General features: G+C 45.2%; 1 protein-coding gene across 1 annotated transcript in view; it reads left to right on the top strand.

The window, feature by feature from the left end:
* C8A (complement C8 alpha chain) overlaps positions 1–18,320 on the top strand; it is a 65,378-nt gene that overhangs the window by 44,754 nt on the left and 2,304 nt on the right. The window contains exons 8-10 of the mRNA XM_065890016.1: positions 10,761–10,903; positions 12,048–12,194; positions 16,556–16,778. Coding sequence (XP_065746088.1) covers positions 10,761–10,903; positions 12,048–12,194; positions 16,556–16,778 — 513 coding nt within the window. The remainder of the gene's footprint in view (positions 1–10,760; positions 10,904–12,047; positions 12,195–16,555; positions 16,779–18,320) is intronic.

The raw sequence follows: 18,320 nt of genomic DNA on the forward strand, positions 1-18,320 counted from the left end.
AAGATAAATGATACATCCAAGGTGACACCACTGGTTAGAAGCAGAGTAAGGTTTGAAATGAGGATTTCTAATTCCAAGTTCAGTGCTTCTTGTGGTACCCCTGGATATTTATTTCACTTATTTTCTTTTTTAAAAAACTATTAAACTGCTTGTGATAGTTTTGAAAGTGGATAAATCAGGTTTTAAAACTACCTAACGGAGTATTATACTCAATATTCACTCCTAAGGGCAATATTGGGTCAGCTTGACCCTTGACTGGGAATTGTCACAGAGAACTGTTAAAGGTTAAACTGACCAGCTTGTGATGGTCTGTTCTGAAGCTTAGGTACATTCACAGAGCCAAGAAGAAGCACGGTGTGCTGGCACCCATGGCACTCAATAAAGCGAAACTTAAAGACCTATAGGCCAGAAAATGTATCTAAGCCACCAATGGCAGGTGGTTTTAATAGCAAATGCTACCAGGACCACTGAGTTGAGGACTGTGACACCAGATACGGGCTCAGGCGGAAAGTACTGTGATCAATTAGTGATGTCTATCCGAGGCAGAGGCTGACCCATGGTAGAGCCTCAGTATCTTTCTGGCTGGGGTAATTCAGAATCCAAGCCCATCGATCCTGGGCATCCTCTGGAGATTTCCTTACACTCTGGAGAGTCGTGGATTCCTAAAGGGTCTGAGCAGGGATTAAGGGCCCCTGAGCTATGAGTTTTCTATTCCTTTAGTAGAATGAGACAAAGGCAGCCCAGATCATTAAGCTGTGTATGGAGAGTAACTGGGATGAGATGGGTGTATAAATTAAGTCCCTCAAATTTTTCATACATTCCATCACATTTATATATTATTGAGGTTGTTTGCTTACAATTCCCTTTCAGGAAGTTTCTAAGTAGAGTATTTTCCCTTCTTACCCAAAGTAGCAGGCAGGAAACAATCTCTGAGGAAAAACCCTTCTCATAATCTAATCTCCACCCATCCATCCATCCATCCACTCACCTAGTAAATACTCAGAGAGAACCCATGATTTCCTGGGACACAGGAGTGAAACACACAGATTCCCACCCTGGAGAAATGTGCAGTCAGTTGGGGGCTAAGAATAATACAATGCGATAAATGCTTGACTAGAAATAAATACAGTAGAAGCACAAAGGAGGGAGCAACCCACCCTTTCTTCCCCTCCCATTTTCTAGGCTCCAGAGACATTCACACCTGATCTTCTGACGTTAGTAGGAATGGGAGCTTGCCTGGTGGAGAACGCAGCTGGAGCTTTCTAAGAGGAGAGAGTTGCATGGGAGTGGCTGAAGCAGCAAGTGGTGAGGGTCAGTAGTAGGAGATGAGTGATTCACCCAAAGGCCACACTCTTTGTAGAGGGCTTGCCCCTGAGGCCGGTGCATACGTGAGAACAATCCAGTGGTTGGGTTATGGCAGGATGAGTGCTGATATCAGTAACCTGGAAATGGAGTCAGTGTTGGCCTCCAGGGACCCACAGAGAGGATGACAAGCTGCAGAACGGCAAGCTGCTGGAGCCATGCAAAGGTGAACATTGAGACAGGAGGGTCTCTGCCACCGGACCAGATGCGCAGCCTTCAAGGGAGCGTGCGCTGGCCCTGCGCTACCCTCCAGCCCACTGTTCACTGAGGGGCTAGGCTGTACTGAGCTAAATGCTGGTCCCTTGACTTAATCATACTCACTTTCTTCTTGCTGCTGTTCCTTCTACCTAGAGCACTGCTTCCCTCTCCTCCCCACCCTCTCTTCTTCACCTGGCTAATGCTTATTCATCTTTGGTCTCTGTTTAAACAGGGTTTTCCAGACAGTCTTTCTGTCTCCCCAGTTCCAGGTTGGGAACCTGTCTTAGGTACTGGGTCGGCCAGAAATTTCATTTGGGTTTTTCCATAACATCTTATGGAAAAACTCGAACGTACTTTTTGGCTGACCCAATACTTCCGTGTACCCAGGACACAGCTCTATGTATATCACACTATTACAACTGCCTGTTTCCATAGTGCATCTTGTGAATGATGTGTTTCTGGAGTTTTGTCCACAGGCTGAGGCTGACTCACGTAGAGGCTCAGTGTCTTTCTAGCAGGGCTGGTTCAGAATCTAAACCCATAGGTGCTGGGCATCCTCTGGAGCTTCTCTTACACTCTGAAGAATCAAGGGTGGATTTCTAAAGAGTCTCAGCTGGACTGAACAGTGAGGATGGTGAGGTGGGCAGGAACCTGATTGTGAAGGGTGTTATACTCATGGCTAAGTAGTCTGGGCTGGCCCAAAAGGTCTTTTGCTGTGTCTGCTAACCAACCAATCATCCTGAACAGACAGGCACTAGATTCTAACAAGCTCTAGGCTTTATCCCCAGTTACCATGACAACCAGGCTTCACGGTGATGGATGGTATTGAATGACTGACAGACTCCTGGTGTCTTGGCTCTGTCCCCACCCCCCTTAAGTCACTTGCATACACATGGAACTGAGACTCTCAGCACCATCCTCCTGAATTTGTCCTGATTTTGACTTTCCACCTCTATCACTGAAAACAGCCTCAGCCTGAAAGGAGAAAAAGGTGTGATAATGTCAAAATTACTCCCAGGACCACCCTTAGCTCCCTCTCCCCAAGTGACATAATGTGGCAAGGAGAAAATGGGCTTTGGACACAGACCTTGGTTCAATCCCATTCTATTATTTACTTATTGTATCGTTTTGGGCAAGTGACTGAAACTACCTAAGCCTTGATTTGCTCATCTCTAAAATGGGAATAATTGTACTTGCTGTGGAATGATGTGTGAATATTAAATAACGCCTGGAAAATCTTTGCCCAGCACATGGTGTGGACGTTGTTCCCGCCATCTTCTTCATTCACTCCCTCTCAGTTAATAGAACAGTTTACCCTGCAGAGAAGTTGATTAAGAAAATTGGTGTTCACAAACTCCTCAGCCTCCCGTGTTCTCCAATTTTTCCAGTTCAGAATCAGGAAACAACAGCCCAGTCTAGGGATGCTGTGGCATTTCTGGCAGCAGTAATGATAGTAATACTCGACCATTATTGCTAGTTTCAAGCCAGGGAGTATCCTAAGCACTGTACATGGCATGGATTAAGTCATTTAACCCTCAGAGCAACCCTATGAGGTAGACAGTGTTAAAATCCCCATGTCATAGATGAGATAACTGTGATACAGGGAGGTTCAGACAGTAAGTGAGCATGGAAATTTCCACCTCAGCCAGTTTCCATTTCAGAGCCTGGCCCTCAGCTATACGACTGCCTCCCATCATGACCAAAATCATCTAGCGGGTCAGAGTCCCTGAAGGTAGCCCTTTATCAGATGGAGGGAGACCTGAGACCGCAGCCCCAGCATTGCCCATTGGGAGCATGGATTCATTTTTCTGAGCTGCTTTGTGGAATGAGGGGTTTGGGGAGGACACTGCTACTCATGGCCCATGATGAACAGTTTCCTGCAGAGTAAGACTGGCTTGATGAGATGGCGCGGGCCCCGAGTTTGGATACGGCACACCTTGCATCAAACCCCGATTCTTGGCTTGTTAGTCATGGAACTTTGGGCAAGTTACCTAACAATCATAGCAACAACTAATAAGATTTGTAGAACACTTAATTGTACCAGACACCAGTTTTAGAGATTCATGTATAGAAACCATTTCCATCTCCATTTTCAAATGGGGAACATGAGGCACAAAGAGGTTCAGTCACTCATCCAAAGCCACACTCCCAGTGAAGGGTAGAACTCTGGCTCCAGAGTTCACACACTTAACCGCCACAGTTCCTGCCTTCTCCAACCCCAGACTGCCTGCAAAAGGAGTAAATCCTCCCAGCCCCATTGTGAGCCTCCAATGAGATAATGCAGATGAAAGAGCTTTATAAAATATCAACTCTTAATCAAGCATGAGATATTACAAAGATATGATTTATATTGTCAACCAGAAGATGACCTGTGACTCTCAAAACATTTTAGAGGTATTGTCTAGATGGGTGATGGGTTGGAATCAGCCCATCCCTGAGCACTTCTGGGGGCTTGTTACATGCCGAGCCTTGCAAACCCAAGAGATGACTTTATAAGTTTGCAGGATAATTGGAAGAACAGACCAAGAAATTGACAATTACTATTGTGTGCTAAATACTGTGCTATAGGGAAGCGTGCTGATACCATGAAGGACACACAGGGATACTGCGGGGACACAGATATAGGGCCCTTGTGAGTGAGGGAATGTTTTCTAGAGCTGAGTGGGAGAAACTCAGTGAAGGAGGTAAGGGAACTTTCTAGTCAGAGGGAACAGCACATGCAAAGGCACAGAGGTACCTGTACTATTATTCTCAGGTGGTTGGGAAAAAACATGCATTTTTTAAACATTTTTATTGGAGTATAATTGCTTTACAATGTTGAGTTAGTTTCTGCTGTATAACAAAGTGAATCAGCTATATGTATACATATATCCCCATATCCCCTCCCTCTTGAATCTCCCTCACACCCTCCCTATCCCACCCTTCTAGGTGGAGAAGCATGCGTTTTAATGGATACACAGAAGCACCTAGGGGGCAGGGAAGTTAGCCAACGCTTCCCAGCTCATCCAGTCACAGATTAAACAATCATCTTTTCCAATGTTATGGCATGAAATAGGATATATGCTTCTTCCTTTCCCTTGAGGGCAACCAACATAGCGAAGCAACATAGCACACAGATCACAGCAACCTGAATGGCATCTGTTTGTTGCACAGAGATAAATAATGCATTACACCTGCTCTTTTCCACCTGCTGCTTGCCATCTGAGGAATGACAGAGACTTGCTGATTCTGGCACCTCAGAAATAAGGCTGCCTGGCTCTGCCTTAGAGCCACATGGATGCAGTATCTCCACGGAGGTGTGAAGACAGCTCTCACACCTGCACCACAGCCCAGACCAGGTGTGAAACAAGCAGTAGACATGGTGGCCAGAGACGTGTCCCCCGGGCTCCTGGCCTGCCAGGCGGGCACAACAGCTCCTCTGGGGACCAGACTAGAGTGGGAAGGACTCCAAGGGTCTCCCAGTACCTCCCTGGCTGATTTGCATCTCCTTCCTTTCCACTCTGGAGTTCAGACCGTGTTGGCCTTTCTGAGCAGACTCTGCTGGGGACACAAGGCCTTCACGCGGCCTCCCTTTGCTCTCAATGTTCTCCACTTTGTCTGGCTAATCCCTACTCATCCTTTCACACTTGCCTCTGGTATCCTTCCTCTGGCCCCCTAAGGAAGACTGCCCCGAGCTTGCTGCCTTCTTTTGAAGTCCTCATCACACAGTACAAGAACTGTGAACTTACCTGTCCATGTCTCCACACTTGGCTGTAAGCTCACTGACAGCAAACACTCCCTTTAGCCCTCTTCACTTCCCAGATACCTGGAACACAATAAGAAATCATTAAGGGGGCTTCCCTGGTGGCGCAGTGGTTGAGAGTCCGCCTGCCGATGCAGGGGACGCGGGTTCGTGCCCCGGTCCGGGAAGATCCCACACGCTGCAGAGCGGCTGGGCCCGTGAGCCATGGCCGCGGAGCCTGTGCGTCCGGAGCCTGTGCTCCGCCACAACAGTGAGAGGCCCGCGTATCTCAAAAAAAAAAAAAAAAGAAATCATTAAGGACGTACCCAAGTTATCTCAAATGCTCCTCAGGTGTTCTGGTGTGTTTCTTAAAGTTTCAGAATCTTGGCTTTAGAGGAGCTCTTGAAAGACATCTCGTCAATTCTGCAAATGCTTCTTCTACTCGCAGGCAAACGGCTAACTCCTGTTTGGGACCCTCCAGATATGGGGAGCTCACTGCCTCATGAAACAACTCCTATCTCCTTGGCCTCTGAGTGTTGCGGTGATTTACCTTAAGTTGAGCCTCAATCTATCTCCCTGTAGTATCTGCCCTTTTGGTCCTAGTTCTCGCCCTTGTGACCACACAAACAAGCCTAATTCCTCTTCCTCAAGACAACCCTCCGGAGGGCTGAATCTAATCCCACTGACCTCTCTTAAAGAGAAACCTCTCCTTTCTTGTTCAGGTAAACATCCTGCATCCCCTCAAACGTTCCCCAAAGGATTTGGCTTTACATTTCTTCACCCTCACGCTCACTCTCATTCAACCATTCCCCATTTTCTTCTTTTATTAAATCTTATTGTGGTAGAAACACTTAACATGAGATCTAATCTTGTAACAAATGTTTAAGGGTACAATACCGAATCCTTCACTATAGGGACAATATTCTGGCAGATCTCCAGAACTTACTCACCTTGCATAGTTGAGATTTTATGCCTGTTGATTAGCAATTCCTCATCCTCCCCCAACCCCCGGCAACCACAATTCTATGCTCTGCTTCCATGAGTTCGGCTACTTTACATACTTCATGTAAGTGGAATCATGCAGTATTTGTCCTTCTGTGACTGGCTTCTTTCACTTAGCATGATATCCGCCAGGTTCATCCACGTTGTTGCACGTGGCATGATTTCCTTCTTCTCAGAGGCTGGATGATGTCCAGCGAATGTTCTGTTTTCTTATTTCCTTTTAAAAGTGTGGCTCCCAGAACTCGGCACCAGGTTCCGGGTTTCTCTAACCTGCGCAGAGGGAATGAGATTATCCCCGCCTTTACTTTATTGATTATAATTTTCACCTGGCTTCATTGCCCTCCGGAGCTGAAAGTGATCTAAAACCCTTGGGCCTTTTCTCTTGTTCTCCTGCTAAGCTGGCTCTCTTCCTTACTGTGCTCATGCACTTGGTATTTTATCCCCAGGACAGGATGTTACAACTTTTCCAACTGAGTCTCATTTTGCTATGCTTGGTCTGTCTGTCCATCAGCCCTCTGAGGGCTTTTTGGATCCTGATTCTTTTTCTTCCTCTGGGTAGATACAGTGAGCGTGGCTGCTAAGTCCATATCCAAGGCATTGACAAAGGCACCGACTAGGTTAGTATGGAGGCCGGCTTTGTGACAGGCCACCAGAGGTTCTCTGTAGGACCGTGGTACTCAGTATCCCATCCCAGATGCACTGCATAGGCTTCATCTGGGATAGTTAATTAAAATACAGATTGCTGATTACTCAGAAATACAGAATCAGAAGTGACAGAGGTGGGGCTCAGGAACCTGTGTTTTTAATAAGCCCTCCAGATGATCTCAATATGTAGCCAGGTTCGGCAAACATCAACTCCTGTTTACTGAGCACGAAAGTCTGAAACAAACGGCAGTTTGATCTGGTCCAAAGCTGACATCTAAGGAGCTGATGGGATGGGGTGGAGCCCTGGCAGAGCACCACCTGGTCCTATAGTCCAGGGATCCCCAACTCCCGGGCTATGGACTGGTAGCGGTCCGTGGCCCGTTAGGAACCAGGCCGCACAGCAGGAGCTGAGCGGTGGGAGAGGGACTGAAGCTTCATCTGTATGTACAGCCGCTCCCCATCACTAGCATTACTGCCTGAGCTCCGCCTCCTGTCAGCATTATGGTGAGTTGTGTAATTATTTCATTATATATTACAATGTAATAATGATAGAAATAAAGTGCACCATAAAGGTAATGTGCTTGAATCATCCCGAAACCATCCCCCCACCCCATCCGTGGAAAAATTGTCTTCCACGAAATAAGCAACTCTCGGGATCCAAATCTGTCTCCATTTACTATGTTGCCCCACACCTGCTAGCTTCTCAAGGCCAGAACCTTGTAATCTAGATCTGCATCATATTCATACCAGTTTTATTCTCACAGTGTCTACCTTGTCCAACACACAGTATGCCTGGGATGGTACATAGTAGATGCTTACTAAATTTTTCAGCAGAATTTAGTCTGATGCAATAAATAGAATTAGCTAATTCTTCTAAGCAAGAAAGACGAGTTTGAATCTCAGCTCCACTGTTCTTTTTAGCTATGTGGTTTTGGGCAAGATAATTAATCTTTATGAACCAAGGGCATCACAAGTAAACATAAGAAGTATGGGGTAGGTGACTAAGGATAATTTAGCCCTCGTGCTGTATGATTCTCAAGTCACAGACCTCCCCTTGCTGGCTGGTACCCTCCTTCAGGGTCCTCGGGAGGCGATCCTTTGCAGTCAAGCGGTGCTGCTGAAATTCAAGCTGGAATTCTCTTCTCCGAGTAGCGCGTGGCAGGCTGTCTGCAGACCCCTCACGAGCATAATCACTCCACAGGCATCCTCCAGCCCCCACTAATCGGCCCGGCCCGTCACTTTAATTGGGTAGCACTGCACCACTCACCTAAGTAATCACTCTGGCTTCTGCCCATGAATTCCTTTCATCCACTTTTGTTTATCACGGTTGAAGCATTTTTTAATCAAAACAATTAAATATGCTAAATCTTCCTCAGTTAGTAGTGCATTAAAAATTAAAAGTACTTGAACGGAAATGGCAGAAGAAACCCTGTGCTCGGCTCTGAGTGCCGGTACTTAAAGCATCACTTCTCCCAGGCACTCTCAGCTCGGAGTTATTCAGAAACTGCTGTGCACAGAGGCACAGAGGGCTGCAGCCGAAAGGGGACTCAGGACGAGCAAGTCCAACCCTTTCTCTCCATAAATGGGAAACTGAGGCCCAGTGAGATCATGGGCCTTTTCTAAGCTCATACAGGGTGGCAGGGGCTGGGACGCGTTTTGTTTTACTTTTTAAGAAAAATAAAATGTGTATATATTTAAGGTATATAGCACGATGATTTGATGCAAATAAAGTGAAAGGATTATTACAGTCAAGCTAATTAACATCTCTCGCCTCACATAGTCACGTGTGTATGACGAAGAGTGCCTGCAATCTACTCCCTTGGCAAACTTCCAGTATTCAGTGCAATATTACTGATAGTAACTGTAGACATCAAGCTGTCCATTCGATCTCCAGGCTTATTTCTCCTACATAAGTACGAGTTTGTGCAGCATCCCCCCTTTTCCCTCACCTCCTCCCCCCGGGCAGCCACCGTTCTCCTCTCTGCTTCTACATATTTGAGTTTTGTAGAGTTCACGTATAAGTAAGATCAGGCATTTTTTTTTTTTTCCTTTTTGGGTATGGCTTATTTCACTTAGCATAATGTCTTCAAGTTTCACCCATGTTGTCGCAAATGGCAGGATCTCTTTATGTTTTAAGGCTGAATAATTATTTTATATATAAATGGGATATATGTGATATATATATAGGGTATATATGTGGAATATATATATAGGGTATATATGTGGGATCTATAGAGAGTATATACATATATACACACAATTGTATATATAATTGGGATATATGTGATATATATATAGGGTATATATGTGGAATATATATATAGGGTATATATGTGGGATCTATAGAGAGTATATACATATATACACACAATTGTATATATAATAATTATATATTTGTTATTATATATAATTATTATATATTTTATTTCTATACTATATATAATAATTATATATAATATTTATATATGTTTATATATAATTATATCTATAATAATTTCTTTATCCATTCATCTGAGTGACTGGGACTTAAATTCAGGATTCCTGACTTGTTAGATTCTTTCCATTAGAAGCCCTTACCCAAGGACTCTTGGCATTCATTTATTCACTCATTTTTTTTCATTCCTCAATCATTTATTCTGAGAATACTCACTGAGCTCCTCCCCCATGGCAGACATCGTGCTGCTAGGCTGACAAGAGAGCGGTGAATAAGATGCCAGTCCTTGACCCCATAGAGTCTGCAGTTTCATGCGAAGGCTGGCAGGTAAACCTGCTGCCTCATACTCCCTTAAAAATATTGAATCTAATCCTTAGCTTCACTGAATTACAACCTAAATTATTTTTCCTTTGTGGTTGCCAGAATAAGACACTGACTGGTCATAATTATTGTATAGTTGCAGTGAAAAGTAACGACATGTCGCCAAGGCAAACTCCAGTTCACAACCTTCAGAAGACTTTAGCTACAGAGGGAGCTGAACTCTGCAGCAATGGTCAATATCTTGCTCCAGTCTGCTTTTGTAGCCTTAGCTTGCCAGCTGACCAAGGGTTGGAAATCTAGTTCTGTTCACCTACAGGCTGAGGGATCGGGGAAAAAATGATGTTATTCTTTTGAGAATTATGTTCCTCATCTGAATGCAGAGTCCTCAGCAACTCCTCAGATAGAGACAGAGACAACTAATGTGGGCCTCATGGCGCCAGAAGCCAAGCAGCCTCCCCAGGGAGATCTATCCACCTTCTGACAGCACTCTGGCCTCTCTGCGGTGCAAAGAGGACCTGGGCAAAAAGAACTGGGACACATATGATCATTCAGACCTAAACAAAGCACATGGGTAGCTCTGAAGAAAGAGGGAAGTGCTCTGATCCAAAAATGCTTCATGGAAGAAATGATATTTGAATTGGAGCTTGAGTAGACTTTAGAAAGATGGTGAAAAAGGAGAGAGGAAGGGGCAGCAAATGCAAAATTGGTGCCAATCTTGGGCCAGGCACTGTGCTAGGCACAGGGGTATATGGAGATGGATGAGACAGAATCACTGTCTCAAGGAGGCTCCGTGGAGAATGTGCAAAGGAAAGGGAACAAGCACTTTTCACCAACTAGTGTGTGCAGTACATATTCCTTCTCGTTTCAAGAATATTTGCACTGGAACCAGACAGAAGAGAACACTGAAACTGGGTTCAAGAACTGGGATTTCAACCCGGACCTCTTAGACTGCAAAATACAAGCTAGCTTTTACTACTGTGAGCTAGTGAGCTGTGAGCTACTACTATGAGCCGGTTGTACCATATTCACGGTCTTTCAGCGTCTCAGCATTCTGTGTTTCTCTGCTCCCTGTTGCAGGTTTGTCCAGCAATGATGTCAAGACATGCTTTGGAGGCTCTTTTGGCATCGACCATGAGTACACAGATACAACACAAATTGGAGGACGTTTATCAGGAGAAGCTTGTAAAAAATTTGGAGGTGGCAAAATAGGCAAGTATTTAGTGATGGGCTTCCCAAAAAAGAGAAGACAGATTTCCCCTTGGACTCAAAATCGGGGCATGTACGCTCTTCCCACCCCCCAACACCAACTGATTCCATTTCAGTCAATGGCCATACTGCATATCTGCTGAGTACCCCAAACCAATGACCTGTAGTGGGCTTATTTTGAATTCTGCATAGGCTGAGATCACCTTAGAAATACTTGACTTCGTATGGTGCACCCTCCTAGATTTCAAGCACTAGACAAAGATCTAAGTAAGAGCTGGGATGAAAGGAATGTGCGGATGGAACTTGGAAAGTCGACTGTTGGATAAAGTCCCATCAGGTACAGTCCCGAGGGAGGAAACAAGTTTGCTGAGAGAGAGAAATGTGGTTATCAAGTCCAAGCTCGAAGAATAATTACTAGAGAAAGATGGTACAAGAATATTCTGTAACATCTCCCACACAGGTCACTACGAGTGTTCATGTATTCATTCATTCATTCAACCTGTATTGAGTCATGTTTTCCAGGTGGGAGACACAGAGGATGCAGGGATGACAAAATGGTTTATAGTGCAGTGGATGAGTAGATGAGGTTCAAGTCACTCCCATTGCATTGGGCTACTCATGTCTCAGGGCCTTAAGTCAAATCCTTCTTCTCTCTGATGCCCTTCCCTCCTCCTTCCATTTACCTGCCAAGATTTATCCATTCTTCTAGATAACTCACCTTTTTTCCTGACCACCTCCCCACTGCTACTATAGATCTGACCACATCTTTCTCTGCACCCCTACTGAGAGAGAAATCTGTTATAGCACTTATAATATTTGATTGCACTTATTTGGCATATAGCAGGCACCAAGTAAACATCTGACATAAATATTTGAATAAATGAATGAATGAATCATCATCCATTTCCCCATCTTCTCCCTCCTCCATGTTGGGTTGGGCTGTCTTCCCAGCGTCTGCTCTAATCCAAAGGATGGATCTATTTCCAAGTCTCAGTGCTTCTTTTCTGCCTTGTCCTGCTAGTTAACCGAGCAAGGTAGAAGAGTGGGAGACAGCCGTAAGGAGAGCACTTAAACTTTGTTCCAAATCTCATTAGCAGAGCTTGGCATTTTAGGAAATGAGCTAATGTGGTTATTCTCTCGATGGCAGTCGATGACAAGAAGACAGTGGGTGTGGAAGACATCATTTCTCTGGTGCAAGGTGGCAGCTCTGGCTGGGCAGGTGGCTTGACACAACACGGGAGCATCATTACATACCGTTCCTGGGGGAGGTCATTAAAGTATAACCCTGTTGTTATTGATTTTGAGGTAAGTCTTTTCGCAGTTGAAGAAACTCTACGTTCACGAGGAATGAAAGTGAAGCAGACCAGATCATTTCATATTTCTTATTATAAGCCCATCAGAGAACAAGATTAAATGTAACGGCACGCTGAACTGGTGGCCTTCCCCGTCTGACTACAGGGATACGTGACTCTAGACTCAGGCCACAGGAGAGCTGGGATCACAAGCTTACTATCCGGTCAGGGCCTAGATTTACACTCGTAGTCCCAGAATTTCTTCGGGATTAAGCCACCTTATAAAAATAACAACTCACACACATAAAAGACTTTAAAAATCACATCTGTTAAGTTGGAAGTTGGCAAACTTTTTCTGTGAAGGACCAGATAGTAAATATTTTAGGCTCTGTGGGCCACATACAGTCCCTTTCATACAAGTTCTTCTTCTTCTACTTTTTTTTTTTTTTGCAATCTTGTAAAAATGTAAACATCATTCTTAGCTCAAAGGGCATACAAAAACAAGCCGTGGGCTGAGTATGATTTCAAGCTATAGTTTGCTGCCCCTCCCTGCTCTACATGATCTCATCACAATGACCTCTGGCACAGATGGGATTCTCCCCATTGAAAAATTAGGAAACTGAGGCTCCAAGTCATCAAGTGAATCGTTTCAGGTCACAGAGCTCATATGTGGCAGTACCTGGATCCCAGACCTTTGGACTTAATGTCCAGTTCTCTCTTCCCTCTATCCTAGCACCTGCCTTAAAGCCATGGTTCCCAGCCACCGGGGTCAATTTTGCTCCCCTAGGAGACATTTGGCAATGTCTGAAGACTTTTTTTTTTTTTTTTTTTTTTTTTTTTTGCGGTACGCGGGCCTCTCACTGTTGTGGCCTCTCCCGTTGCGGAGCATAGGCTCCGGACGCGCAGGCTCAGCGGCCATGGCTCACGGGCCCAGCCGCTCCGCGGCACGCGGGATCCTCCCGGACCCGGGCACGAACCCGTGTCCCCTGCATCGGCAGGCGGACTCTCAACCACTACGCTACCAGGGAAGCCCTGAAGACATTTTTGATTGTCACAACTGAGAAGATGCTACTGGCATCTAGTGGGTAGAGGCCAGGGATGCTGCTAAACATCCCCTAATCCACAGGATAGCTGCCCACAGCAAAGAAATATCTGGCCCCTAGTGTCAATAGTGCCAAAGTTGAGAAAGCTTGCCTTAAATCTCTAACCCCACAAAGGAAGTAAAATTGTATTCAAACTGCAAAGGAAGTGGATTGTTCTACCAGTATTGTCACACTATTCAATTCATATGCAAGGGTAGTTCGTTAGAAAAAAGAGTTATATTTTGGGCTTTTAAATAAAATATTATTGTTTTCTTGCCCATTTTCCCCGACGTTGCTCATTTTCTATAGAGAGTTAAAAATTCCAGGTGTGGATACATTCCTTCTCTTAAAATATATACCAACAGTTAAACCTAAAAATCTATTATAACACCCTCTTCTCTATGAAGAAAGAGGTCAGATGGATTAACCCTGATTGCATTTCTTCTCCAATAAATAAGGGACCATTTTCACACACCTGTAATTCACATAGGGTCTAAAAATTGCTATCATCAAGCTATTAGTGATTTGGGCAAAACTGTAAAATTGCTATCAGGAGTAACATAAACTTTCATGGTCAAGAGGTGAGGTCTTTGTTTGCCTTGAGCAAAACTTCCAAGGGGAAGACTGACATTCGTGACTTGGAGAAGACCCAATTCTGTCTTTTGGGAGAGCCTGGGTATGAGGTGAAAAAGATATAGTTTGGCTCATGGGTCAGCCACCTTTTTGATGTGTGACCTTGGATGAGTTACTTCATTTTCTGAGCTCCCATTTTCTGCTCTGTAATATGGGCATAATAAAATGTTACATCCCAAGGTTAGGGAGAGAGAAGTGAGTACTTAGTAAATGTCAATTGAGGAAGCAGGTTTGTGGAAGCTGAGTTAGCTGGCCAAATCTCAGAGCCGGGAAATGGCACAGCCCAACTGGAGCCAAGACTGACTGACGCAATGGGCAAGAGGGCATAGATCTCATGATCTATGCAAGATCTCATAGATCTCTTTGCAACCCATGATGCCCCCTGGAAGGCTGGCTTCGAAACATGAGGCTATTGGCAGGTCATAGAGCAGGGGAGTGACACAGATAGAGCTGTGCTTTGAAAGGAAAATGCTCACAGAGGTATGAAGGATGAAGGAGAGACAGACAGACAGACTATGGCCACGGAGAGGAAGCCAGTTAGGGAATTATCTGGAACCTGGTGCTCAGGGTGGAGTCTTATTCATTTGCCTATTCCAGAGCTTAGCAGTGCCTATTTATGGCAGGTGCTTAGATTGAGTGAACATAGGAATCATGCTATGTGATGATGCTGTTATGGTATATATTATTATATGTTATATGTTATGTTATAGCGTGTTGATATCACACTACTTGCCTTCTCTGAATCTTTCCTCTCATTTGTAAAATGGGAACGAGACCATTGCCAATATCTTTTCAAGCTCTAACATTTTAAGAATCATTTCTCCATCCCTCTTCCCTCTTTAAGTTCCACAGCGCTTCCCAATCCTCTGCATGAGGATTTGGGGAAGAGAAAGGAGAGACGGGGGTCTGAGTGCTGACCTCCCCTGGAAGGTCAAAGGGAAGTTGCCCGTTGGTTCTGGACTTCTCTGGAACTAAGAGTCATCTTTAACGGGGGCAGCCCTTTCTGTACTGATTTCCTAACAATGGGGCCAAATTCCCTGAACTTCCAGTAATGGTCTTCTCCCCTTGGCTGGGGGCCCAGCCAGTCCTGACATGAGCAGCCTGGTGACCTCAGGCACAGCCCCCTGGCCACGGGTCAAGGTTTGTTTGCCACGGGTCTTTCTGTACACATCTCCAGGAACCCATTCAAAGCATGGCGAGTGCCCTACTGACCTCTGATTCTTGAGAAGTGAGTTTGCTCCAGTGGGGCTCAGTCCCATCTCTGAATGGCTCTGTGACCTTGGCAAATCCCTCCCCTCTCAGAGCCTCAGGTTACTCTCCTGTAAAATGAGAGATCTGGAAAAGAGATTTCATTTGATGGTTATGTGTTAAAATACGTAGCCTTATAAGCATGCTGAAGACAACCATATATACATGCAATTTGAAAAATATAGGCTTCTTTTTTTACTATCATCACATCTAACTAATAAAAATGGTGCTTTATTTTATACTGTTCTTCCTCTTTGCAGTGATATCTCACACTCATTACTTCTTTAGATCCTCACGTGAATTCTAAGAAGTAGGTTATTACACCCATTTTATAGATAACAGGGCTCAGGTTTGGGGGCGGCAGTTACGAGTTCTGGGCCACACAGCTGGGAAGCGAGCAGCATTGATTTAGCTTTGACTATGTGACAGGTCTTCCCCATCTCTCAACTTTAATCCTCACAGTAAACCTGGAGTGTAGAACTACTGTTCTCACTTTACAGAGGAGGAAGGAAGGCTTCATGTGTAATGGGACAGAGATCACACAGCTACAATTTACAGAGCTGGGACCTGAAGCCAGATTTTCTAGCTGCAGAGTCAGTGCTCTTTGCTACATCTACTGCTTCCCAACCAGGGGTTGACTCCCCCACACCCCCGCCCCAGGGGACATCTGGTGTCAGGAGACAGTTTCGGTTTTCATGACTAGGAGGTTCTACTGGCATCTAGTGCGTAGAGGCCAGCGACGCTGCTAAACACCCTATGACGTACAGGCCAGCCTGCCCCTGTCAACAAAGAATTGTCCAGCAGGAAATGCAATAGTGCCAAGGTTAAGAAACCCTAGACTACAGTCCTGCCTAGAATGGGCATATGTGAATGACTCCGCCACCATCATCCCCCGAACACCCTCAAATACACACAGGCAAACACCACATTCACACCATTAGGGGCGGTGCTCAGCAGTGGCAACACAACTGCATTAAGGACTTTACTAATTCCTGCAATGAAGGTTGACAATAAAAGACACACACACACACACACACACACACACACACACACATATAAATACTTTATACTCTTCCTGATTCCTAAAAGTGCTGGAGGGGGGCAGATGAGTTGGCACAGATAGCTTCTGGGCTCTTGTCTTCCTCTGGGACCACAGGTTTCAAAGTTAAGTAGGTTGGTGTTCAGCATGGTCCACTGTGTGGTCCTGAGCTGGTCACTCAAACACTCTGAGCCTCCGCTTCTTCATCCATGGGTTGGGGGATTCAGGATCCAATACAACTGGATAAAGTTGAGTGTCTGGCTCTGTGCCTGGCATGTAGCAGGCCTTCCGGAAGCTTGAAGGCCAGTTCTTGGGCTCTGGGAAGCTGGACAGAGCCCAGGGAGGGGCCCTCTGTTCTTTCTGTGCCCACAGTTGCAGCCCATCCATGAGATACTGAGGCACACGAACCTGGGGCCTCTGGAGACCAAGCGTCAGAACCTGCGGCGAGCCTTGGACCAGTACCTGATGGAATTCAATGCCTGCCGCTGTGGGCCCTGCTTCAACAATGGGAAGCCCATCCTCGATGGTACCAGCTGCACATGTCAGTGCCCCCTGGGTCGCCATGGCCTTGCCTGTGAGCAAATGGAGTCAGAGGGTAAGACCCGCGCATCCTCACTCGGGTTCTAGCCTATCTCGGCTTAGAGGGGCCAGCACAGAGGGGACCTTTGGGGTTCCCAGCCTCTCTGTTCTATGCCCTCTTGCCCATTGCTCTAGGAGCCCACATTCTGAGCTTTATGGCTGACCCCCTACATTTACTGGTTTTTATGCTTTCTCCTTGCCATTAGGACCCTCTCAGATGACGACTGTTTTTTACCAAGGTGTATATGGACAACAGGATTCATTTCCGGAGGGATGTATCCGTTTCCTAGGGCTGCCATAACAAATTACCAAAAGCTGGGTGGCTTAAAGCAATGGAACTTTATTTTCTCACACTTCTGGAGATTAGAAATCCCAAATCCAGGTGTACTGGCTAGGTTGCTTTCTTCTGGAGGCTCTGTGGGAGCATCTGTTCTCTCTCCTAGCCTCTGGCATGAGTCAGCAATGCCCGGCATTCCTCGGCTTGTAGCTGCACCATTCCAGTCTCTGCCTCTGTCTTCACATGGTGTTCTCCACTCTACGTCTCTGTTTTCTCTCTTATAAAAATACTAGTCATTGGATCAGGACCTATCCTAATCCAGCATGACATCATCTTAAGTTGAGTTTATCTGCAAAGATCCTATATCCAAATAAGGTAACACTCACAGGTAGTGGAGTTTGAACTTCAACCTATCTTTTGGGGGACACAATTCAACCCATTACAGGGGATAAGTAAGTTGTCATTATAGCATAAGGAGTCATGACTAAAAACAAGGTTGGGGCAAGTAACATAAAGCTTAATGTTTCAACGTTTAAACCTATTAAGCTGCAAAACAAACCAACGGGTATCAGAAAAGAAGGTTCTCAAACGAGGGTTAGAAATCCATGTCCCTTAAAGATGAAGAAGTCTAGAGACCTGGGTGTGAATCTCAGCTATTTCACTAACTTACTGAGATACCAGTTAATTGTTTCTTCTTTCTGAGGCTTTTCTCATCTATGTTTCCCTTTGAGCTCCAAGAATCTCTATGTATGTTCTAATCCCTAAGCTTCCAATTTTCCATGCATACTTGGTACATAGAATGATGGCAAAAATATGGGCTACCAAATCAATGTATAAATCAATCTCATTTGGCAACTGCGATGAAGAAAATGTAAAGAGAAAAAAAAAGTCTGGAAAACAAACCGCTGAAACACAGTGTAGATGGGATACGAGGCTAATTTTAAAATGAGATGACGGTGGGTTAAAAGTTTCTCATTGGGAGAGTCGTTCTAAATGGGAGACAGGATAGCATAGCTCTGGTGTCAAATAGGCCTTCACATCCCAGTGCTGCCAATTTGCATGTTGGGTGGGCATCCCCTGTAAAATGGGGATGATATCAGTACCCACATCACAGGTTGTGTTGAGGGTTAAACTAGCTAACTTGTGTGGCAAGCTCAATTCTAATAAGTAAGAAGAAGATAGAGCCCTATTGGTAGAAGATCTGTCCTGGGTTGGGGCCACATCTAAATCCCTCCTTTGTGAGGTGAAGGGACTACAAATTGGGTCCCAAAAAGCTTCCTG

Source organism: Phocoena phocoena, chromosome 1 (genome assembly GCF_963924675.1).
Source record: "Phocoena phocoena chromosome 1, mPhoPho1.1, whole genome shotgun sequence".
Classification (NCBI taxonomy): Eukaryota; Metazoa; Chordata; class Mammalia; order Artiodactyla; family Phocoenidae; genus Phocoena; species Phocoena phocoena.